Below are 26,582 nucleotides of genomic sequence, written 5' to 3'. Positions count from 1 at the left end.
TGTGTGAGGCGTGTGTTTCATGCGTGTGTTTCATGCGTGTGTGAGGCGTGTGTTTCATGTGTGTGTGTGAGGCGTGAGTGAGGCGTGTGTTTCATGCGTGTGTGAGGCGTGTGTTTCATGTGTGTGTGTGAGGCGTGAGTGAGGCGTGTGTTTCATGCGTGTGTTTTATGCGTGTGTGAGGCGTGTGTTTCATGCGTGTGTGAGGCGTGAGTGAGGCGTGTGTTTCATGCATGAGTGAGGCGTGTGTTTCATGCGTGTTTCATGCGTGTTTCATGCGTGTTTCATGCGTGTGTGAGGCGTGTGTTTCATGTGTGTGTGAGGCGTGTGTTTCATGAATGAGTGAGGCGTGTGTTTCATGCGTGTGTGAGGCGTGTTTCATGCGTGTGTGAGGCGTGTGTTTCATGCATGAGTGAGGCGTGTGTTTCATGCATGTGTGAGGCGTGAGTGAGGCGTGTGTTTCATGCGTGTGTGAGGCGTGTGTTTCATGCGTGTGTGAGGCGTGTGTGAGGCGTGTGTTTCATGCGTGTGTGAGGCGTGTGTTTCATGCGTGTGTGAGGCGTGTGTTTCATGCGTGTGTGAGGCGTGAGTGAGGCGAGTGTTTCATGCGTGTGTGAGGCGTGAGTAAGGCGTGTGTTTCATGCGTGTGTGAGGCGTGAGTGAGGCGTGTGTTTCATGCGTGTGTGAGGCGTGTGTTTCATGCGTGTGTGAGGCGTGTGTTTCATGCGTGTGTGAGGCGTGAGTGAGGCGTGTGTTTCATGCGTGTGTGAGGCGTGAGTGAGGCGTGTGTTTCATGCGTGTGTGAGGCGTGAGTGAGGCGTGTGTTTCATGCGTGTGTGAGGCGTGAGTGAGGCGTGTGTGAGGCGTGTGTTTCATGCATGTGAGGCGTGTGTGTGAGACATTACTGAAGAACGTTTGTTCATGACTTAGAGAACCTTGAGAGAGCGTTCTGAGAACATTATCTGTGTTATTAGTGTGTGAACTCTTCGTCCTCTCGGCCCTGAAACTGCTCTTCCCAGCATGCATCTGTGCAATCACTGTCCGGCGGGACACACACACACACACATACATACACATACACACATACACACACACACACACACACACACACACACACACTCTCACTCGCTCCGCACGACACACACACACACACACACACACACACACACACTCACTCACTCACTCCGCACGACACACACACACACACACACACACACACACACACACACATACATACACATACACATACACACACACACACACACACACACACACACACACACACACACACACTCTCACTCGCTCCGCATGACACACACACACACACACTCACTCACTCCGCACGACACACACACACACACACACTCGCTCCGCACAACACACACACACACACACACACACACTCGCTCCGCACGACACTAACACACACTTATTCACGCACGCACAATAAACGACATGACAATAAAGCCACTTGAGTTTGATTGACAGCGCTGCCATTTAATGAGCAGCAGGAGATGGATTGAAGCGATGCGCATTTACTGTCTCACACATACACACACACACACATACACACTCTCTCTAACACACACACTCTCTAACACACACACAATATTCTCCCACAGGCACGTAACAGGACAGACTCATAACGTAGAAACACTCAAACAGAGTTTAATCTGTGTGAGTGTGACAGTTTCATGTTCAACACACACACACACACACACACACACAGCTCTTGCAGATTAGTCAGCGTTTTCCAGCGGCCAGATCGATTCTCACTAATGGAATGGAAGGATTAGACACACACACACACACACACCGCTGTGGTTTAATTGAAAAGTGTGTGTGTGTGTGTGTGTGTGTGAGAGAGAGTGTGTGATTACACAAAAAACAACACTGATTAGATCAAACTGTGTTTGTGTTTATTGAAGTGTGTGTGTGTGTGTGTAAGAGCTCTAGCCTGTGCTGAACTCACCGTCACAATGAGACAGTCTTCTACATGGTTGCTAGGTGTTGTGTGTGGTTGCTAGGATGTTGTGCGTGGTTGCTAGGGTGTTGTACATGGTTGCTAGGGTGTTTGTTCAATGACATTCTGGTATTTCGATGTGCCTCGTGTGCCTTCAACCTGCTGCTCTCAAGTGATGAAATCGGTATAGGCCGGAGGTCGGGGAGGATGTCGCCAAAGGTCAGAGGTCATGGGATCGTGTGTGTGAGTGTGTTCAGCTGTAGTTTGTTTCCTGACTTGACTAATGTGTCCAGAAGGGAGTTTATTCTGATTTGATGAACTGGTCGATTAGTAGCTGTATTCTCTCCTCAGATGTTCCTCAGATGTTCCTCGTGGATCTTCAGGTTCTGATCTCAGCACATGCTCAGATCTTCAGTGGAAACTGGCTCATTTCTCTGTGATATTGAAGGTATTTTTAGCGTGTGACGGAGGCCTGAAGGGAGAGACTCATTTAGAAGTCGATTAGAAAGGATCCGCTCGTCTGATGTGAATCAGTGTGAGATACAGACTCAGTTACTCCTGAACTAGTTTATTAAATGGTTTAAAAATGTTTTTTTATCGGTTATACGAGCATTAAGGGAACAACTTTATCAATCTTCAAACGTTACTTTTGGATGTTCTCTGAACGTTCTAAAACAAGTAGTAACATTTAAAAAATCTTAGATAGACATCCAACTAGGAAAAAGTGTTTCATGAACGATGTATAAATAAGGTTTTAGAACATTATAAAAGATCAGATAACTTTGAACAAACGTCACCTATAACGTTACTGGAATCTTCTGAGAACGTTCACTGTTATCTGGGATTGTAATGTGAGTGTGATGATTTATATCTGAAGGCGTCTCAAGCTTATGGATGCTTGTGTGTGTGTGTGTGTGTGTGTGTGTGTGTGTGCGTGCGTGCGTGCGTGTGTGTGTGTGTTCGTGTGTGTCTGTGTGTGTGTGTGTGTGTGTGTGTGCGTGTGTGTGCGCGTGCGTGTGTGTGTGTGTGTGCGCGTGCGCGTGCGTGTGTGCACGTGTGTGTGTCAGATGAAGCCGCTGGTCTTGTTTTCTGTTCTTTTACCTGTTCTTTTACCTGTTCAAGAACAGTAAAAGAGTCTCTGAGAGCGTGAGGATGTGTGTTCTCCGGCCTGAATGGCTAAAGTGTTTTCAGATCGATGGCTTCCTCTGCGATGGAGAGTGTAAATGCATTGAAGTGGTCAAACCCATTACTGTAGAAGAGCAGAAACACTCGCGGCTCCACATTAAACTCCGTCTTCACTGGTTTTCTGCGGTCCCATGTTTACTGCAGTACTGTTTACTACTGTGGTACCGTGTTTACTGCGGAACCGTGTTTACTGCGGCACCGTGTTTACTGCGGTACTGTTTACTACTGTGGTACTGTGTTTACTGTGGTACTGTGTTTGCGGTACTGTGTTTGCGGTACTGTGTTTACTGCGGTACCGTGTTTACTGCGGAACCGTGTTTACTGCGGAACCGTGTTTACTGCGGAACCGTGTTTACTGCGGTACTGTTAACTACCGTGTTTACTGCGGAACCGTGTTTACTGCGGTACTGTGTTTACTGCGGAACCGTGTTTACTGTGGTACTGTTTACTACTGTGGTACTTTGTGTACTGCGGTACTGTGTTTGCGGAACCGTGTTTACTGCGGAACCGTGTTTACTGCGGAACCGTGTTTACTGCGGAACCGTGTTTACTGCGGAACCGTGTTTACTACTGTGTTTACTGCGGAACCGTGTTTACTGTGGTACTGTGTTTACTGTGGAACCGTGTTGACTGCGGTACTGTGTTTACTGCAGAACCGTGTTTACCGTGTTTACTGCGGAACCGTGTTTACTGCGGAACTGTGTTTACTGCGGAACCGTGTTTACTGCGGAACTGTGTTTACTGCGGAACCGTGTTTACTGCGGTACTGTTAACTACCGTGTTTACTGCGGAACCGTGTTTACTGCGGTACTGTGTTTACTGCGGAACCGTGTTTACTGTGGTACTGTTTACTACTGTGGTACTTTGTGTACTGCGGTACTGTGTTTGCGGAACCGTGTTTACTGCGGAACCGTGTTTACTGCGGAACCGTGTTTACTGCGGAACCGTGTTTACTACTGTGTTTACTGCGGAACCGTGTTTACTGTGGTACTGTGTTTACTGTGGAACCGTGTTGACTGCGGTACTGTGTTTACTGCAGAACCGTGTTTACCGTGTTTACTGCGGAACCGTGTTTACTGCGGAACCGTGTTTACTGCGGAACCGTGTTTACTGCGGAACCGTGTTTACTGCGGTACTGTTTACTACTGTGGTACTGTGTTTACTGCGGTACTGTGTTTACTGCGGTACTGTGTTTACTGCGGTACTGTGTTTACTGTGGAACCGTGTTTATTGCGGTACTGTTTACTGCGGAACCGTGTTTACTGCAGAACCGTGTTAACTGTGGTACTGTGTTTACTGCGGAACTGTGTTTACTGCGGTACTGTGTTTACTGCAGAACCGTGTTTACTGTGGTACTGTGTTTTCTGCGGAACCGTGTTTACTGCGGTACTGTGTTTACTGCAGAACCGTGTTAACTGTGGTACTGTGTTTTCTGCGGAACCGTGTTGACTGCGGTACTGTGTTTACTGTGGTACTGTGTTTACTGCGGAACCGTGTTTACTGCAGAACCATGTTAACTGTGGTACTGTGTTTACTGTGGAACCGTGTTTTCTGCGGAACCGTGTTGACTGCGGTACTGTGTTTACTGCAGAACCGTGTTTACTGTGGTACTGTGTTTTCTGCGGAACCGTGTTTTCTGCGGAACCGTGTTTACTGCGGTACTGTGTTTTCTGCGGTACTGTGTTTACTGCAGAACCGTGTTTACTGTGGTACTGTGTTTTCTGCGGTACTGTGTTTACTGCAGAACCGTGTTTACTGTGGTACTGTGTTTTCTGCGGAACCGTGTTTTCTGCAGAACCGTGTTTACTGTGGTACTGTGTTTTCTGCAGAACCGTGTTTACTGCGGTACTGTGTTTTCTGCGGTACTGTGTTTACTGCAGAACCGTGTTTACTGTGGTACTGTGTTTTCTGCGGAACCGTGTTTTCTGCAGAACCGTGTTTACTGCGGTACTGTGTTTACTGCAGAACCGTGTTTACTGTGGTACTGTGTTTTCTGCGGTACTGTGTTTACTGCGGTACTGTGTTTACTGCGGAACCGTGTTTACTGCGGTACTGTGTTTTCTGCGGAACCGTGTTTACTGCGGTACTGTGTTTACTGCAGAACCGTGTTTACTGTGGTACTGTGTTTTCTGCGGTACTGTGTTTACTGTGGTACTGTGTTTACTGCGGAACCGTGTTTACTGCGTTACTGTGTTTTCTGCGGAACCGTGTTTACTGCGGTACTGTGTTTACTGCAGAACCGTGTTTACTGTGGTACTGTGTTTACTGTGGAACCGTGTTGACTGCGGTACTGTGTTGACTGTGGTACTGTGTTTACTGCCGTACTGTGTTTACTGCAGAACCGTGTTTACTGTGGTACTGTGTTTTCTGCGGTACTGTGTTTACTGCGGTACTGTGTTTACTGCAGAACCGTGTTTACTGTGGTACTGTGTTTACTGTGGAACCGTGTTTACTGCAGAACCGTGTTTACTGTGGTACTGTGTTTACTGCAGAACCGTGTTTACTGTGGTACTGTGTTTTCTGCGGTACTGTGTTTACTGCGGTACTGTGTTTACTGCAGAACCGTGTTTACTGTGGTACTGTGTTTACTGTGGAACCGTGTTGACTGCGGTACTGTGTTTACTGCAGAACCGTGTTGACTGCGGTACTGTGTTGACTGCGGTACTGTTTACTGTGGAACCGTGTTTACTGTGGTACTGTGTTGACTGCGGTACTGTGTTGACTGCGGTACTGTTTACTGTGGAACCGTGTTTACTGCGGTACTGTGTTGACTGCGGTACTGTTTACTGTGGAACCGTGTTTACTGTGGTACTGTGTTGACTGTGGTACTGTGTTGACTGCGGTACTGTGTTGACTGCGGTACTGTTTACTGTGGAACCGTGTTTACTGTGGAACCGTGTTTACTGTGGAACCGTGTTGACTGCGGTACTGTGTTGACTGCGGTACTGTGTTGACTGCGGTACTGTTTACTGTGGAACCGTGTTTACTGTGGTACTGTGTTGACTGCGGTACTGTGTTGACTGCGGTACTGTGTTGACTGCGGTACTGTTTACTGTGGAACCGTGTTTACTGTGGTACTGTGTTGACTGCGGTACTGTGTTGACTGCGGTACTGTGTTGACTGCGGTACTGTGTTGACTGCGGTACTGTGTTGACTGCGGTACTGTTTATTGTGGAACCGTGTTGACTGCGGTACTGTGTTGACTGCGGTACTGTGTTGACTGCGGTACTGTTTACTGTGGAACCGTGTTTACTGCGGTACTGTGTTGACTGCGGTACTGTGTTGACTGCGGTACTGTGTTGACTGCGGTACTGTTTACTGTGGAACCGTGTTTACTGTGGTACTGTGTTGACTGTGGTACTGTGTTGACTGCGGTACTGTGTTGACTGCGGTACTGTTTACTGTGGAACCGTGTTTACTGTGGTACTGTGTTGACTGCGGTACTGTTTACTGTGGAACCGTGTTGACTGCGGTACTGTGTTGACTGCGGTACTGTGTTGACTGCGGTACTGTTTACTGTGGAACCGTGTTGACTGCGGTACTGTGTTGACTGCGGTACTGTGTTGACTGCGGTACTGTGTTGACTGCGGTACTGTTTACTGTGGAACCGTGTTGACTGCGGTACTGTGTTGACTGCGGTACTGTGTTGACTGCGGTACTGTGTTGACTGTGGTACTGTGTTGACTGCGGTACTGTGTTGACTGCGGTACTGTTTACTGTGGAACCGTGTTGACTGCGGTACTGTGTTGACTGCGGTACTGTGTTGACTGCGGTACTGTTTACTGTGGAACCGTGTTTACTGCGGTACTGTGTTGACTGCGGTACTGTGTTTACTGTGGAACCGTGTTGACTGCGGTACTGTGTTGACTGCGGTACTGTGTTGACTGCGGTACTGTTTACTGTGGAACCGTGTTTACTGTGGTACTCATTGGTTCTCGCTGAAGCTCAAACGTGCTGCGTAACACGAGAATGAACCTCATTGGTTCTTGCTGAAGCATACTTGAACTTTATGGACTTCTTGAAGAGTCAGGGTGGTAGTTGTGTTGACTGTCAAAGGAGGGACAGAAATTCCATAATTCTAAGATTCCATTAAAATATTTGTGTTCTGAAGATGAACGAAAGTCTAACGGGTTTGGAACGACATGAGAGTGAGTAAATGAATGCTCATATTTTAACTGTTTAACATAATTTTCTGTAAAGCTATTTTGAAACAGAAAGTCAATACAAATATCGAGTTGGTTTTACTGGCTTTTTGATGGTTGAACTCTCAATGAACCCTTTAAAATGAAATCCAGAAAAATTAAAAAGGAAAACACATATTTTGTATTTGAGCTCATGCACTGGTGTTTGTGCTCATGTACTGGTGTTTGTGCTCATGCACTGGTGTTTGTGCAGCGTTCATTTCTGAGAGCGCGTCACAGCTGATTATTAGCATGATTAATGAGGTGGAATAAAGCAGAAGAATTAACAGCTGTTAACTAACGTGAAACCAGAACCATTTAATGACCCGCGAGTTATCGGGAACTTTCATCTGTTCATTACTCTTAGAGAAATCATTCCTGTTGCCCTGAGTGTGTGTGTGTGTGTGTGTGTGTGTGTGTGTGTGAGATGTGTGGTGATGGAGTGTGTGTGTGTGTGTGTGTGTGTGTGTGTGTGTGTGTGTGTGTGTGTGTGAGATGTGTGGTGATGGAGTGTGTGTGTGTGTGTGTGTGAGATGTGTGTTGGTGGAGTGTGTGTGAGATTTGTGTTGATGGAGTGTGTGTGTGTGTGTGTGTGTGTGTGTGTGTGTGTGTGTGTGTGTGAGATGTGTGTTGATGGAGTGTGTGTGAGATGTGTGTTGATGGAGTGTGTGTGTGTGTGTGTGTGTGTGTGTGTGTGTGTGATCTGGCCAGTGTTTGAGTCACGCTCTCGTCTCTGTATTAGCTGTAAGAGTGATTCTGGAAACCCTGAGCAGATCCAGAAGAACACCGAGACCTGCTGCTCCACCAATACTAATGACTTCACATCAATGTGCTCGTCAGAAGCGTCCGACACAGCCAAGAACACACACACACACACACACACACACACACACACACACATTCCTGTGACCAAAGCTAAATTCAGTGTCACATGATCTGTTGTGGAAAATATAAACTTTAATAACGGTGAGGCTGAAATTGAAAAAGCAAATAATCAAAGTGTCTTTAAAAGCTTTTCTTCTTTAAGAAGGACATCAGACACTGAGAACAGAGCAGCTGTGTGTCAGACCAGCGAGTGTGAAGCCCAGCAGCCGCATACGTGCTGGTCTTCATCCCCGTCATTTCATAAGGGTGACCAGTGTTCACTCCTGTACTGAAACTCTTCATATTTACTGTGGTCAATAGAATTCATTGCTGTGACAGTAACACTGGTTTCACCAACACTAACTGGTATTTTGACTGCCATGATAATAATCTGACTATAAGAGACTGATATGAACCCAGCGTGTGTGAGAAGTGTGTGTGTGCTGGACGGATCACGGCGTTATGTGAAGTCTATATCTGTGTTTGTTTCTGTAGCCGACAGCGATGTGCTTCTTCAGTCTGGAGTTTGAGCAGGTTCATATGATCAGTGTGTGTGTGTGTGAATGTTTGATCAGGTTCATATGATCAGTGTGTGTGTGTGTGTGAATGTAAAACTGGAAGAGATCGTTCATCGCTTCAGTGATTTCAGCTTATGCTAATATTGCTATTTTAAGTAAAAATCACACTCAGTTTGTCTATAGAGAAGTTTTAACAGTAACATATAAAGCTGCTTTTGTTTAGTAGTTCAAACTCTGAATTGAAGGATTGTTTGAAACATCTGGAGGAGATCTAAAACACTGCTGTTGAACGCGAGACTTCATCATCTGATGGCATTCGTGATGCTGCACGTTGTGATGGTCTGTGCTGAATGTGTAACATGCTGTTGATGTCTGTCTTATTTCAAGCTTTTTCTCTGTATTCTGTGTTTATTCACTCCGTCCCTTTGGGAATCTTGCCTAACAGATGCTAATCTATAGATGAATTAATCGTTGAGCAGATTAAGAGGAAACAGCACAGAAGAAACACCCAGAATGCATCAGTCAGACGCTCGTGACAGTTCACAGTGTTCCTGTCGCTCTGATGTGTGTGTATACCAGTGAAGTTCCCATCGTCGCTTCTGTTTCTCCTGAGGAAAACACCTGAGGAATCTCACATGTTTCTGCTGATATTGCAATACAAATTAAAGGGGTATTATTATTATAAGTCTTGATTTTGTTTGTGAGGTGTACTAGACTGTGCTTTCATGCTTGATTGTTCAAAAAACACATATTTTACATTATTACGGCTCCTCTCTCCCCAGTCTGTCCCGAACGCGCTCAGTTCCGGTTTCGATGAAGCCCCTCCTTCCGAAACACAAAATGTGCTGTGATTGGTCAGCTGGCCCAGTGTGTTGTGATTGGCAGAGCTTTCCCGCCCCTCCATAACCGGGAGATCTTCTCTAGTGTAAATAGAGGATGGCTGCAATTTCAAACCCGATTCAGACCCTGACAATGTTAACGAACAAGAGGATCATCCAGAACGTTGTTTATTCACGGACTTTGCAAGCACGGTTTTCACAGGATGTTTCAGAGTGTTATGTTTTTCTTTGTACATTATAGGTACGATATTGTCCATTTAATCATGATATTTGTCGGAAAACTGGTATATACAAACAGTAATCAATCACAAAAACATAGTTAATTTAGGGGCGGTGAACGGTCTTAGAGAAGCTCCAGTAAACACTACATCAATACTGTAATGTTAGTTAGCCTGCATCGTGGTTCTGGAAGCTGATTATCATGTTCAGGAACAGTGTTTAAAATACATTTGAACCATTCTAAAACAAATGAGTTGTGGAAAACACCCGTCTCTTTGACAGCAGCAGCTCAGACAGGCCTCGTCTGCTTTTCTGCATATTCCGTGGGACGGGATTATTTAAATGAGGAACATTATGACTTAAAAATTCGTGTTGTATTCCAAACGAACCGTTCTTGGGAAGTGGATTCTTTAAGCAAAAAATGGATTGGACTTTGAGCTTTATAACCTTGCAGATCTTTTTTGTGCTCAAACAGCAAAATTACACACTAAATAAAGTGGAAAAAGTGAAAAAGCATAATAGGACCCCTTTAACAATATTTGTATTATTAATAATAATAACATATTTGTAACAATACTTTTATATAAAATTTAATATATTTGAAGTTACATTAATATTATTTTAACAATATTTACATTTATTTTAAACTAATTTAATTTGAGTGACAATTATTCATTTTATTTGTAGCAATATTTTAGTTTTAGTACAATTTTAATGTAATTTACATTATTATTAATATTAATATTATGTTAATTATATTTTACATTTGAATTTTTTTATAATATTTTAATTTAATATATTAATATAATAATGAAATGAATCTCAGTGTCTAAATTCATCAGTTTTTGGTAGATTACAGATCAGACACACACTAATGCTGATGATCTCAAAATGATTTATTGATCATCATGAAATGCGCAAGTCAGATATCTCAATATATACTGGCATTTCTCATTAGATTTAGAAGAGACGCTTGTATTTGTTCATTTCACACACAGTTCAGCAGAGAGAATGTGTTGAGACAGAAGTGTGAGCAGTACATGTGATTTATGCCCGGTTTCACAGACAAGGCTTAAGCATGTTTGAGCTGTTTGTTTTGTCTCCAGATGCACACCAGTAATGTTCTTCTCTAAGGCACGTTTAAAAAACTGCTTAAATGGTCTAATCCTGGCTTAATATAAGCTCTGTCTGTGAAACCAGGCCATTGAGACTCCATTTAAACTCTGATGTGTGATTGTTCAGATTCATGAAGTCTGGATGGGTGAATGGCTCTTTCTGTCGTACAGTGGCGCATCTGTGTGTGTGTGTCAGACGCCAGTGACAGTCACGGCGCCCTGAAGAACGACTTATTGTTGAGATGATGCTTAATTCCTCAAGGACACACTTCACCACGGCTGACTCTCTCACTCTACGACCAACACCAGCTGAAGACACATGACATGCGTGTGCGTATTTAAACCTGTGTTTGTCTGCTAGAGTCTCGTGAGGAGCCTTTATAGAAAGTTAGTTATATATGTCCAACTTTATATCTCCTTAATGTAGATTCAGCAATATTCTTTACTATATAGCAAATCTCAACTGCCTGATTCGATTCAAGTTTATTTCTATAGAGCTTTTACAATACAGGCTTTACAGAAAATGCTTGTTTCATTGTTACATTTAGGGAAGTTTTCTGTGATCAGTCAGAGATAAGTGTGTCGAAGTAACGAGTGTGTCGGAGCAACGAGAGTGTGTCGGAGTAACGAGAGTGTGTCGGAGTAACGAGAGTGTGTCGGAGTAACGAGAGTGTGTCGGAGTAATGAGAGTGTGTCGGAGTAACGAGAGTGTGTCGGAGTAACGAGTGTGTGTCGGAGTAACGAGAGTGTGTCGGAGTAATGAGAGTGTGTCGGAGTAACGAGAGTGTGTCGGAGTAACGAGAGTGTGTCGGAGTAACGAGAGTGTGTCGGAGTAACGAGTGTGTCGGAGCAACGAGAGTGTGTCGGAGTAACGAGTGTGTCGGAGCAACGAGAGTGTGTCGGAGTAACGAGAGTGTGTCGGAGTAATGAGAGTGTGTCGGAGTAATGAGAGTGTGTCGGAGTAATGAGAGTGTGTCGGAGTAACGAGTGTGTCGGAGTAACGAGTGTGTGTCGGAGTAATGAGAGTGTGTCGGAGTAACGAGAGTGTGTCGGAGTAACGAGAGTGTGTCGGAGTAACGAGAGTGTGTCGGAGTAACGAGAGTGTGTCGAGTGTGTCGGAGTAACGAGTGTGTCGGAGTAACGAGAGTGTGTCGGAGTAACGAGAGTGTGTCAGAGTAACGAGCGTGTGTCGGAGTAACGAGAGTGTGTCGGAGTAACGAGTGTGTCGGAGTAACGAGTGTGTGTCGAGTGTGTCAGAGTAATGAGAGTGTGTCGGAGTAACGAGAGTGTGTCGGAGTAACGAGAGTGTGTCGAGTGTGTCAGAGTAACGAGAGTGTGTCGGAGTAACGAGAGTGTGTCGGAGTAACGAGAGTGTGTCGAGTGTGTCGGAGTAACGAGTGTGTCGGAGTAACGAGAGTGTGTCGGAGTAACGAGAGTGTGTCGGAGTAACGAGCGTGTGTCGGAGTAACGAGAGTGTGTCGGAGTAACGAGTGTGTCAGAGTAACGAGTGTGTGTCGAGTGTGTCAGAGTAATGAGAGTGTGTCGGAGTAACGAGCGTGTGTCGGAGTAACGAGAGTGTGTCGGAGTAACGAGAGTGTGTCGAGTGTGTCGGAGTAACGAGTGTGTCGGAGTAACGAGAGTGTGTCGGAGTAACGAGAGTGTGTCGGAGTAACGAGCGTGTGTCGGAGTAACGAGAGTGTGTCGGAGTAACGAGTGTGTCAGAGTAACGAGTGTGTGTCGAGTGTGTCAGAGTAATGAGAGTGTGTCGGAGTAACGAGCGTGTGTCGGAGTAACGAGTGTGTGTCGAGTGTGTCAGAGTAACGAGAGTGTGTCGGAGTAACGAGCGTGTGTCGGAGTAACGAGTGTGTGTCGAGTGTGTCAGAGTAACGAGAGTGTGTCGGAGTAACGAGCGTGTGTCGGAGTAACGAGAGTGTGTCGGAGTAACGAGTGTGTCAGAGTAACGAGTGTGTGTCGAGTGTGTCAGAGTAATGAGAGTGTGTCGGAGTAACGAGCGTGTGTCGGAGTAACGAGTGTGTGTCGAGTGTGTCAGAGTAACGAGAGTGTGTCGGAGTAACGAGAGTGTGTCGGAGTAACGAGTGTGTGTCGGAGTAACGAGAGTGTGTCAGAGTAACGAGAGTGTGTCAGAGTAACGAGAGTGTGTCGGAGTAACGAGAGTGTGTCGGAGTAACGAGAGTGTGTCGAGTGTGTCAGAGTAATGAGAGTGTGTCGGAGTAACGAGCGTGTGTCGGAGTAACGAGTGTGTGTCGAGTGTGTCAGAGTAACGAGAGTGTGTCGGAGTAACGAGAGTGTGTCGGAGTAACGAGAGTGTGTCGGAGTAACGAGAGTGTGTCAGAGTAACGAGAGTGTGTCAGAGTAACGAGAGTGTGTCGGAGTAACGAGAGTGTGTCGGAGTAACGAGAGTGTGTCGGAGTAACGAGAGTGTGTCGGAGTAACGAGTGTGTCGGAGTAACGAGAGTGTGTCGAGTGTGTCAGAGTAATGAGAGTGTGTTGGAGTAACGAGAGTGTGTCGAGTGTGTCAGAGTAATGAGAGTGTGTCGGAGTAACGAGTGTGTCAGAGTAACGAGTGTGTGTCGAGTGTGTCAGAGTAATGAGAGTGTGTCGGAGTAACGAGCGTGTGTCGGAGTAACGAGTGTGTGTCGAGTGTGTCAGAGTAACGAGAGTGTGTCGGAGTAACGAGAGTGTGTCGGAGTAACGAGAGTGTGTCGGAGTAACGAGAGTGTGTCAGAGTAACGAGAGTGTGTCAGAGTAACGAGAGTGTGTCGGAGTAACGAGAGTGTGTCGGAGTAACGAGAGTGTGTCGGAGTAACGAGAGTGTGTCGGAGTAACGAGTGTGTCGGAGTAACGAGAGTGTGTCGAGTGTGTCAGAGTAATGAGAGTGTGTTGGAGTAACGAGAGTGTGTCGGAGTAACGAGTGTGTCGGAGTAACGAGTGTGTCGGAGTAACGAGTGTGTCGGAGTAACGACTGTGTGTCGGAGTAACGAGTGTGTGTTTGTATCATCATAAAATGTAACTATTATCATCCAGCTGTACTCTGATAAATGTGAATATAAGGCATGAAGACATTAAGATATAAACATTAGCATTCCTGTAAAGCTGCTTTGAAACAGTATATTGTGAAGTGATGTACAAATACATTTAACTTGATTTGATAACTAGATCTTCTCTTACTAATTAAAACAGCTAGAGTGTTTATACAGTAGCCTATCAGAAGAAATATTACAAATATAATCAAGAACAGATGCCGTGTGTGTGTGTGTGTGTGTGTGTGTGTGTGTGTGTGTGCTGATGAAACGTGAGAGTTATTGAATGTCATGTTTTGTTGTGTGTGTGTCCAGTGATGTACAATAAGGCAGTGTTTGAGCTGTTTCTCGCTCAGTGACTCGGAGAACATGCTGGAATATTGAGATATTGAGCTGAAGTCCAACACTGCCGTCTCTTCATGAGGATCTCTGTTTTCTGCACATGATGACTGTGGCTCTATAAAATGAAAATCACTTCATCCTCCCAGGATTCCCAGCTTTCCTTCCTTCTTTTCTTCTTGTTGGTTGGTGAGTCTTTGGACAGAAGCATCAGTGTGTTTAATGTGTGCTATAGTTTAGATGTGGTGTATTAGATATGTGTTAATGTTCACCTGGAGTGATCCTGGATGATTCGGTGATGTTTCGTCTGTCGTGTTCGGTCAGAGCGACGATGAAAGCCGTGACCCAAATCTGCAGCTCTCTGAAAGACGCTGAGCACAATACAGCAAAACGCCTCAAACGCTCAGACTAATGGGTCAGTTTGAGCGGGAACTAGGACACGCTGATACTTCATGCCTTCCTTGGGGATCGAACCCGTGACCTTGATTCAATTCAGTTCATAGAAGCACATAAAACAGACACATTTGCAATCGAAACCCCTTCATGAGAGTTCTCGCATAGCGTTAGACAGAAGTGATTTTAGCCTAACTCTGACAGTAGCTGGTGATCTAATAGAGAGGGGGAGATCGCTCCTGAGAAAGCTCTATCGCCCTTATGTTTGTATTTGGACACATAGAAGAAGCTGATGATCTGGGGGGGGAGTAGGCCTATATACTGACAGCATGTTGGACATGGACATATGTGCCTGATTGTGAAGAGCCTTAAGAACAAGTATGAGAATCTTATTAAAATTAATAGCGGCGTAACAAGAGTCATATTTTTTGGCAGATTTGATCATCCTAGCCGCTGCGCTCTGGACTTTCTGTGAGCGGGCTAGTGATTTAGCATCAATACCCCATAAAATAAGTGTTACAATAGTCCATTGGTGTGAAGACCACAGCTGTAAAACTGGTCTGGAATCAAAATCTGGAACTGATAAAAATGGTTTTGTCTTTGCTAAAAGACGTACATTTAAAAAACTGGTTCTCACAACTGAATCTATTTTACTATTCATTTTTAAGTTACTGTCCAAAACAAAACCCAGATTTTTCACACTGGATTTCCTAAAACCAGACAGTGGTGTTGATTTCAGAGACTGACGGACAGCACCACTGCCAGGGCCGAACACAGTTACCTCGGCTTGGTTTTTGTGAAGCTTCAAACTCTTTGCAGCCGTCCAGGCCGTGATGTCTCGTGGACAGTGAGTTTGTATTTGACTGTCTCACTGGCACAGAAATCTGAGTATCATCCGCTAACCATGAAATGCTACATGGTATTTTCGGAAGATAGATCAGAGTTAACATAACGGAGCAAGGACCGACCCTTGTGGGATCTTACTTGATCTCAGTGTGGCTTTCCATATGGTGGACCATAAGATTTTAATTACGTGTTTAGAAAACTGGGTTGGTCTGAAGGACAATGTCCTGAAATGGGTTAAATCTTACAGGACATTGCCCTTTTCCAAACCAGTTTTCTAAACACTTCATTAAAATCTCATGGTCCACCATATGGACAAAGCTGCACTGAGATCAAGTAAGATCAACATGACATTTTCTCCATTGTCCACTGATAGAAAGATGTGATCAACAGCTTGAGCAACACTGTCCCAGTGCTATCGCATGACTATAGTCCTGACTGAAGAGGCTCAACTATTCAAATCAATGTAATATAAGTTTGTAATCGTTTAAAAACCACATATGAAATATGATTTTCGAAAGACAAGCCCAGTTCTCTAACGGTAGAGGATGAAGTTACAGTACATCCTTCTATATGCAGATTATATTCTAAGAGATTCTGTGCACGGGTTTGTGGTCTGAAAAGTAATACATCAGTCTTATCTGAATTTAATAGAAAAGAAACGTGGATAATCCAGATATGATGTTGATGTTGCGAGCAGCCTGATCAAAGCCTGGCTGTGTTTTACCCATCATGCACCTGAGTGCTGGAGTTGCTGATGAACGTCGAGCCCCGTCGCTCACCGCAGGGTTTCTCTTCAGCGTCCCACAGTTAATCTGATCTCTCCTGATCTCAGATACGAGCTCGAGATCTGGGACACACACACACACACACACACACACACACACTGAGCTGTGATTGGGGAATGATGATGTGTTTCAGGGTGTCACACTCACTGCGGTGTCACTGTGCTTTACAGCGCTGCACGATTAATCACATGTACATGTAATCGCACTTAAACCTGTTTGGCTTATCACGATTATGAACTGGCAAAGGCTGTGATCATTAGTTATGTGCAGCGTGTCAGTGACGTACGGCTCAGTAAAGCTGCTCACTCTGAAAACACTGAGTTTGAGTCGCTTATAACATGCTTTAGTGGTTTAGTGAATGGGTTAGGGTTAGCCCTCGTGGTTTAATGAATGGGTTACGGACAGGGTTAGCCCTCGTGGTTTAGTGAATGGGTTAGGGTTAGCCCTCGTGGTTTAGTGAATGGGTTAGGGTTAGCCCTCGTGGTTTAGTGAATGGGTTAGGGTTAGCCCTCGTGGTTTAGTGAATGGGTTAGGGTTAGCCCTCGTGGTTTAGTGAATGGGTTACGGACAGGGTTAGCCCTCGTGGTTTAGTGAATGGGTTAGTGTTAGGGTTAGGGTTAGCCCTCGTGGTTTAGTGAATGGGTTACGGACAGGGTTAGCCCTCGTGGTTTAGTGAATGGGTTACGGACAGGGTTAGCCCTCGTGGTTTAGTGAATGGGTTAGTGTTAGGGTTAGGGTTAGCCCTCGTTGTTTAGTGAATGGGTTAGGGTTAGGGTTAGCCCTCGTGGTTTAGTGAATGGGTTAGGGTTAGGGTTAGCCCTCGTGGTTTAGTGAATGGGTTAGGGTTAGGGTTAGCCCTCGTGGTTTAGTGAATGGGTTAGGGTTAGGGTTAGCCCTCGTGGTTTAGTGAATGGGTTACGGACAGGGTTAGCCCTCGTGGTTTAGTGAATGGGTTAGGGTTAGCCCTCGTGGTTTAGTGAATGGGTTAGGGTTAGGGTTAGCCCTCGTGGTTTAGTGAATGGGTTAGGGTTAGGGTTAGCCCTCGTGGTTTAGTGAATGTGGAGAGAATACTGTAGAGTTAGTGCAGCTCATCATCACATCAGTCTTTGTGGTTGAACTTTAATCTAACGTAGAATTCCCTCGTGAAAATAAGTGCATTTAACTGTATTGAATGTGCACTTCAGATCTAAAAAAAATTATTTCTAAAATACTTTGTTTGCAGATAATATATGAATCAAATAAAAGGCACTTTAAGAGAGTCCCTGACCCTGTGACCCCTGTGTGTACAGTAGTGTGTGTCTGTGCTGTAAAGGCTCAACATTAGCATGTGTGTCTGGAGAATCATGAATGTGTCTATTCTGTGGCGCTGACGTGATGATCTGGATGACGATGTCACGTCCAGCGCTGACTGTCTGTAGTCTCGAGTGTGTGTGTGTGTGTGACCGATAATAATTCCTGACCTCATGTATTGGTGTGTTTTCCTCAGCTAAGCGTTTCTCATTGATCTGCTGGTTCCTGCCTGTTCAATGCTGTTATTATTCAGCTGAAATTGGCTGAGTTTGAACACAAAGCACTTGAACACGCTGAATCAACACACTAACAACATTGAGCTTCAGATGAAGGTCAGTCAGCTCCTGGTGTGGGTCGTGACGTCTGGAGACGAGCGTTTATGAGCCGCGAGTCAGGGTTATGTTCAGCACAAACACCAAACTGCAGAGATCGAGGACACGCTAAACTGAGCGAAACACATTTATAATGTTACAAAAGACTCTATTTCAAATAAACGCTGTTCTTTTGAACTTTCTATTCATCAAAGAATCCTGAAGAATAAAATGTATCAGTTTCCACAGAAATCTGAAGCAGCTCAACTGTTTTCAACACTGATAATAATCATAAATGTTTCTTGATCATCATATTAGAGTGATTTGTGAAGGATCATGTGACACTGAAGACTGGAGTAATGATGCTGAACATCAGCTTTGATCACAGGAATAAATTACACTTCACTATATATTCACGTAGAAAACAGCTGATTTACACTGGAATAATATCTCACTGTTTTTATTGTATTTTTGATCAAATAAATGTGGCCTTGGTGAGCAGAACATTTTTGTCCATACACTCCCCATTTTGACTCCTCACTCCCAATTATTCCTATCCCAGCCATGGATATGGGGAGTCCTCTGGATTCGGGCCACCTTCCCCCGGACAGCTAATTATTCTAATTATAATCTAATTATTTGTGTGAACTCGTGACATGAATGTCAGTGAGGTCCAATGTTGTTTGGTTCCAAATCTTGCAGGTTTAAGTGACACGAGGGCAAGTAAATAATCTGGTGTGTGTGTGTGTGTGTTGTCAGTGCACAGATCTCCATCCACCTCTAATGGAATCATCAGCGACTCCATCAGGAAGCAGAAACAATCCGCTGGAATAATGTGGAAAGATGTGATGATTCCGGAGCTAGTGATGGATGCATGTTTGTGCATAAACAATCAATAGCATGATGTAATTTACTGATATTACATTACATCGACAACTAAACACAATGTACCGTGGTATTCTCTGTAGATACCACAGTATATCTCTGCTTGAGCTCGTCACAGTTAATGCATTCTGGCACTGATCCGTTTGCGTCTCCATAATACCGAGAGCCGGTCTGAGAGCGAGCGTGATGTTATTGAGATCTCTATACGAGACACACACAAGATCATAAGAAACATCTGACATGTCATGTCTGTAGGAGAAACAGTTGAGATGTGAAGGAGATCTCTCTCTCTCTCTCTCTCTGTTCTTCTCGCTCATAATTTCCCTTTCATTCAGTTCATGTGCAAATCCGCATTGAAAGCAGCTTGTGTGTGTCATTGTGAGGAGATTTGAATATTAAACAGCTGATTATCATGATCATGTGACCGTCTGCTGCAGAAATGTACCATAATACAGGTCATTATTCTCTCCACACTGGTTTGGGTGGTTGATCAGTTGAGCTACTAACCAGCTGAGAGGTCAGTCTGGTTAAGGCTAGAGTTTAGATCAGTGGTTTTTGAAAAGAGAAAAATGTAAAGAAAAACAGTAAAAATCTGTAAAAAAAAAATGTAATCGGGTTATCAAAAAAGAAAGGAGGGAGGAGAAGAAAGCTGCAGGAGGAATAACTTCTAGTTATTCTTTGTGTTTCGTCTTCATACTACTGTGAGCCAATCAGAGAGCGACTGAGACATTACTGAGATCATCAGAAACATCTGAAGTCTCTGTGTAGTGCCACACTCCTGTGTGTGTAGGATATGGTTTAGTTTAATTGAGTCTAAAGTGGGTTTCTATTCATGACAATATGTAGCTGCCTTTCCAGTTCTAGGATTCATATATGAGAGTCTGTGGCTGAGATGGTGCAGATCAGGAATCTGCTCTATATCAGGCGCGCTGCTCATCTCATTATCCGTGTTTTGCTCCTCAGGGAATCCCAGCAGCTCCTGATGTCTGAAGATCTGATTTAAGCCATGATCCCTGGAGCCATGAGCCGCACGGCCCTCATCCTGCTGATCGCCACCTCTCTCCGCTCTCGCTGTGAGTATACGACAATACTATAACCTTCCTCTCGCTGTGAGTAACAATACTATAACCTTCCTCTCGCTGTGAGTATACGACAATACTATACCCTTCCTCTCGCTGTGAGTATACGACAATACCATAACCTTCCTCTCGCTGTGAGTATACGACAATACCATAACCTTCCTCTCGCTGTGAGTATACGACAATACTATAACCTTCCTCTCGCTGTGAGTATACGACAATACTATAACCTTCCTCTCGCTGTGAGTATACGACAATACTATAACCTTCCTCTCGCTGTGAGTATACGACAATACTATAACCTTCCTCTCGCTGTGAGTATACGACAATACTATAACCTTCCTCTCGCTGTGAGTAACAATACTATAACCTTCCTCTCGCTGTGAGTATACGACAATACTATAACCTTCCTCTCGCTGTGAGTATACGACAATACTATAACCTTCCTCTCGCTGTGAGTATACGACAATACTATAACCTTCCTCTCGCTGTGAGTATACGACAATACCATAACCTTCCTCTCGCTGTGAGTATACGACAATACTATAACCTTCCTCTTGCTGTGAGTATACGACAATACTATAACCTTCCTCTAGCTGTGAGTATACGACAATACTATAACCTTCCTCTCGCTGTGAGTATACGACAATACTATAACCTTCCTCTCGCTGTGAGTATACGACAATACTATAACCTTCCTCTCGCTGTGAGTATACGACAATACCATAACCTTCCTCTCGCTGTGAGTATACGACAATACCATAACCTTCCTCTTGCTGTGAGTATACGACAATACTATAACCTTCCTCTAGCTGTGAGTATACGACAATACCATAACCTTCCTCTCGCTGTGAGTATACGACAATACTATAACCTTCCTCTAGCTGTGAGTATACGACAATACTATAACCTTCCTCTTGCTGTGAGTATACGACAATACTATAACCTTCCTCTAGCTGTGAGTATACGACAATACTATAACCTTCCTCTAGCTGTGAGTATACGACAATACCATAACCTTCCTCTCGCTGTGAGTATACGACAATACTATAACCTTCCTCTCGCTGTGAGTATACGACAATACCATAACCTTCCTCTCGCTGTGAGTATACGACAATACCATAACCTTCCTCTCGCTGTGAGTATACGACAATACTATAACCTTCCTCTTGCTGTGAGTATACGACAATACCATAACCTTCCTCTAGCTGTGAGTATACGACAATACTATAACCTTCCTCTTGCTGTGAGTATACGACAATACTATAACCTTCCTCTAGCTGTGAGTATACGACAATACTATAACCTTCCTCTCGCTGTGAGTAACAATACTATAACCTTCCTCTCGCTGTGAGTAACAATACTATAACCTTCCTCTAGCTGTGAGTAACAATACTATAACCTTCCTCTCGCTGTGAGTATACGACAATACTATAACCTTCCTCTAGCTGTGAGTATACGACAATACTATAACCTTCCTCTAGCTGTGAGTATACGACAATACTATAACCTTCCTCTCGCTGTGAGTAACAATACTATAACCTTCCTCTAGCTGTGAGTAACAATACTATAACCTTCCTCTAGCTGTGAGTAACAATACTATAACCTTCCTCTTGCTGTGAGTATACGACAATACTATAACCTTCCTCTAGCTGTGAGTATACGACAATACTATAACCTTCCTCTCGCTGTGAGTAACAATACTATAACCTTCCTCTCGCTGTGAGTAACAATACTATAACCTTCCTCTCGCTGTGAGTAACAATACTATAACCTTCCTCTCGCTGTGAGTATACGACAATACTATAACCTTCCTCTAGCTGTGAGTATACGACAATACCATAACCTTCCTCTCGCTGTGAGTATACGACAATACTATAACCTTCCTCTAGCTGTGAGTATACGACAATACCATAACCTTCCTCTCGCTGTGAGTATACGACAATACTATAATCTTCCTCTAGCTGTGAGTATACGACAATACTATAACCTTCCTCTCGCTGTGAGTAACAATACTATAACCTTCCTCTCGCTGTGAGTATACGACAATACTATAACCTTCCTCTAGCTGTGAGTATACGACAATACCATAACCTTCCTCTCGCTGTGAGTATACGACAATACTATAACCTTCCTCTAGCTGTGAGTATACGACAATACCATAACCTTCCTCTCGCTGTGAGTATACGACAATACTATAATCTTCCTCTAGCTGTGAGTATACGACAATACTATAACCTTCCTCTCGCTGTGAGTAACAATACTATAACCTTCCTCTCGCTGTGAGTATACGACAATACTATAACCTTCCTCTAGCTGTGAGTATACGACAATACCATAACCTTCCTCTCGCTGTGAGTATACGACAATACTATAACCTTCCTCTAGCTGTGAGTATACGACAATACTATAACCTTCCTCTCGCTGTGAGTAACAATACTATAACCTTCCTCTAGCTGTGAGTAACAATACTATAACCTTCCTCTAGCTGTGAGTAACAATACTATAACCTTCCTCTTGCTGTGAGTATACGACAATACTATAACCTTCCTCTAGCTGTGAGTATACGACAATACTATAACCTTCCTCTCGCTGTGAGTAACAATACTATAACCTTCCTCTCGCTGTGAGTAACAATACTATAACCTTCCTCTCGCTGTGAGTAACAATACTATAACCTTCCTCTCGCTGTGAGTATACGACAATACTATAACCTTCCTCTAGCTGTGAGTATACGACAATACCATAACCTTCCTCTCGCTGTGAGTATACGACAATACTATAACCTTCCTCTAGCTGTGAGTATACGACAATACCATAACCTTCCTCTCGCTGTGAGTATACGACAATACTATAATCTTCCTCTCGCTGTGAGTATACGACAATACCATAACCTTCCTCTAGCTGTGAGTATACGACAATACTATAACCTTCCTCTCGCTGTGAGTATACGACAATACCATAACCTTCCTCTCGCTGTGAGTATACGACAATACTATAACCTTCCTCTAGCTGTGAGTATACGACAATACTATAACCTTCCTCTCGCTGTGAGTATACGACAATACCATAACCTTCCTCTCGCTGTGAGTATACGACAATACTATAACCTTCCTCTAGCTGTGAGTATACGACAATACTATAACCTTCCTCTAGCTGTGAGTATACGACAATACTATAACCTTCCTCTCGCTGTGAGTATACGACAATACTATAACCTTCCTCTAGCTGTGAGTATACGACAATACCATAACCTTCCTCTCGCTGTGAGTATACGACAATACCATAACCTTCCTCTCGCTGTGAGTATACGACAATACCATAACCTTCCTCTCGCTGTGAGTATACGACAATACTATAACCTTCCTCTAGCTGTGAGTATACGACAATACCATAACCTTCCTCTCGCTGTGAGTATACGACAATACCATAACCTTCCTCTCGCTGTGAGTATACGACAATACCATAACCTTCCTCTAGCTGTGAGTATACGACAATACTATAACCTTCCTCTCGCTGTGAGTATACGACAATACTATAACCTTCCTCTAGCTGTGAGTATACGACAATACTATAACCTTCCTCTAGCTGTGAGTATACGATAATACTATAACCTTCCTCTAGCTGTGAGTATACGACAATACTATAACCTTCCTCTAGCTGTGAGTATACGACAATACTATAACCTTCCTCTAGCTGTGAGTATACGACAATACTATACCCTTCCTCTAGCTGTGAGTATACGACAATACCATAACCTTCCTCTCGCTGTGAGTATACGACAATACTATAACCTTCCTCTCGCTGTGAGTATACGACAATACTATAACCTTCCTCTAGCTGTGAGTATACGACAATACAATAACCTTCCTCTAGCTGTGAGTATACGACAATACCATAACCTTCCTCTAGCTGTGAGTATACGACAATACCATAACCTTCCTCTAGCTGTGAGTATACGACAATACTATACCCTTCCTCTAGCTGTGAGTATACGACAATACTATAACCCTCCTCTCGCTGTGAGTATACGACAATACCATAACCTTCCTCTCGCTGTGAGTATACGACAATACTATAACCTTCCTCTAGCTGTGAGTATACGACAATACTATAACCTTCCTCTAGCTGTGAGTATACGACAATACCATAACCTTCCTCTCGCTGTGAGTATACGACAATACTATAACCTTCCTCTAGCTGTGAGTATACGACAATACTATAACCTTCCTCTCGCTGTGAGTATACGACAATACCATAACCTTCCTCTCGCTGTGAGTATACGACAATACTATAACCTTCCTCTAGCTGTGAGTATACGACAATACTATAACCTTCCTCTAGCTGTGAGTATACGACAATACTATAACCTTCCTCTAGCTGTGAGTATACGACAATACTATAACCTTCCTCTAGCTGTGAGTATACGACAATACTATAACCTTCCTCTCGCTGTGAGTATACGACAATACTATAACCTTCCTCTAGCTGTGAGTATACGACAATACTATAACCTTCCTCTAGCTGTGAGTATACGACAATACTATAACCTTCCTCTCGCTGTGAGTATACAACAATACTATAACCTTCCTCTAGCTGTGAGTATACGACAATACCATAACCTTCCTCTCGCTGTGAGTATACGACAATACCATAACCTTCCTCTAGCTGTGAGTATACGACAATACTATAACCTTCCTCTAGCTGTGAGTATACGACAATACCATAACCTTCCTCTCGCTGTGAGTATACGACAATACCATAACCTTCCTCTCGCTGTGAGTATACGACAATACTATAACCTTCCTCTCGCTGTGAGTATACGACAATACTATAACCTTCCTCTAGCTGTGAGTATACGACAATACTATAACCTTCCTCTCGCTGTGAGTATACGACAATACTATAACCTTCCTCTCGCTGTGAGTATACGACAATACTATAACCTTCCTCTCGCTGTGAGTATACGACAATACTATAACCTTCCTCTCGCTGTGAGTATACGACAATACTATAACCTTCCTCTCGCTGTGAGTATACGACAATACTATAACCTTCCTCTAGCTGTGAGTATACGACAATACTATAACCTTCCTCTAGCTGTGAGTATACGACAATACTATAACCTTCCTCTCGCTGTGAGTATACGACAATACTATAACCTTCCTCTCGCTGTGAGTATACGACAATACTATAACCTTCCTCTCGCTGTGAGTATACGACAATACTATAACCTTCCTCTAGCTGTGAGTATACGACAATACCATAACCTTCCTCTCGCTGTGAGTATACGACTGAAACCTGCTGAATCAGATCTGCTGTTGTCCTGTGTTCTTGCAAATGGTCAGTGATCAGAGGACATCAGCTCCGATCAGCCGCTGTCTCACACACACATCAGCTCCGATCAGCCACTATCTCACACACACATCAGCTCCGATCAGCCACTATCTCACACACACATCAGCAGTCGCTGCTTTATAAAGAGACACAGAGAGGATCTGCACCAAGACTCCTGCTTAATCAGACTTAATGCTCAATTAGGATTCAGTCTTCCAAAGATAGTGAAAATAAGATAATGGAGATAAAATGATTATTGTGTTTTGTGTTTCAGTTTGCTCGGTGTGTGCCGATTTCCCAGGAGTCTTTGGAGGTGAGTTCAACCGTCCATCTTAAAGGGGAACTATGCAGTTTTTTTTTTTTAGCTTAATTGACCTTATCTGAACAGCTTTGGAGTCATTGGAATGGTTATATGACTATTTCTGGGTTGAATGGTGGCCGTCCCGTTTCCCCCTAGCGCCTGTGAGCGGAAAAACCACCCCTGCAACTTTGGGCCGGCGGCCTCAGCGTCAGGAAGTATCGCGTGATATCAGGTCTCGCGATGTAACCAATTGCTTTACAGCGCTGCACACGTACACTTATATGCTAGCCTTCTGTGTATCATCACACCTCAGTGGACATGGCTCCGTGCGTTCGCCGGCTTCTTTGAAAACAAATGCACATGACCAGAGGGGGACGAGTTTAGACGACAGTGTTATCAAATATCTATTCTGAAGCTGTAGGGGGAGCTCTATAGAGAAATACGCGAGAAAACAGCCAAGAAATTGCCAAAACTGCCGCGTTAAAGAACTGTTTTTTCCCACTGTGATTTACTGAGGTTTATTTCAGTTGACATCATCCCAAAATATGAAATCCATCACATTACTCATTATGTTTCGACAAACTGCAGTTGCTGGAAACCTATGCGTCCTGGTTTGGAGACGAGAATGTGCTCTGTGTTCAGGGAAGATCTCACAGACGTTACAGTGATTCTGGGCTGTAATAAAGAAGCAGGGCATTGTGGGGGAGCAGGAGATTAAACAGATGACAGGGTGTCATCCAGAAATTTCCATTTCCAGGGCCTGACCGGCTGCACCCGTTCACCATCAGAGCCTCGGGAGCCCGCGAGCTCTCCAGACGTTTAGTGATTCCTGGAGAGACTTTGATCTGTGTGTGTTTCATCCGCGCGACTGCATGCGGTTTACAGAACACACACACACACACACACACACACACACACACACACACACACACACACACACACACACACACACACACAGAGCTCAGCGCATCAATCAAGCACTCTAATACTGTGATATCACTCATGTCGTAGTATAGTTCATATTTTGAATTCATTTCTATTTGCATAAGTTGCTTTTATATATATATATATTTATGTGTATGTATATATTACTG

The 26,582-nt window shown here is 44.0% G+C and overlaps 1 protein-coding gene across 3 annotated transcripts in view; it reads left to right on the top strand.

Moving 5' to 3' along the window:
• cntn1a (contactin 1a) overlaps positions 1–26,582 on the top strand; it is a 62,232-nt gene that overhangs the window by 10,109 nt on the left and 25,541 nt on the right. For 2 of the 3 annotated variants that reach the window (XM_084396399.1, XM_084396398.1), the window contains exons 2-3: positions 19,735–19,844; positions 25,462–25,500. In XM_084396399.1, the coding sequence (XP_084252525.1) occupies positions 19,778–19,844; positions 25,462–25,500 (106 nt within the window). In that variant the 5' untranslated portion in view covers positions 19,735–19,777. Of the gene's footprint in view, positions 1–14,276; positions 14,451–19,734; positions 19,845–25,461; positions 25,501–26,582 lie in introns of those variants that run through there. The other variant, XM_084396400.1, reaches the window with a different exon arrangement.

Source organism: Rutilus rutilus (genome assembly GCF_951802725.1).
Source record: "Rutilus rutilus genome assembly, chromosome: 23".
NCBI lineage: Eukaryota > Metazoa > Chordata > Actinopteri > Cypriniformes > Leuciscidae > Rutilus > Rutilus rutilus.
The sequence above is the reverse complement of the archived record's forward strand: the minus strand, read 5'-3'. Positions and strand labels throughout refer to the sequence as shown.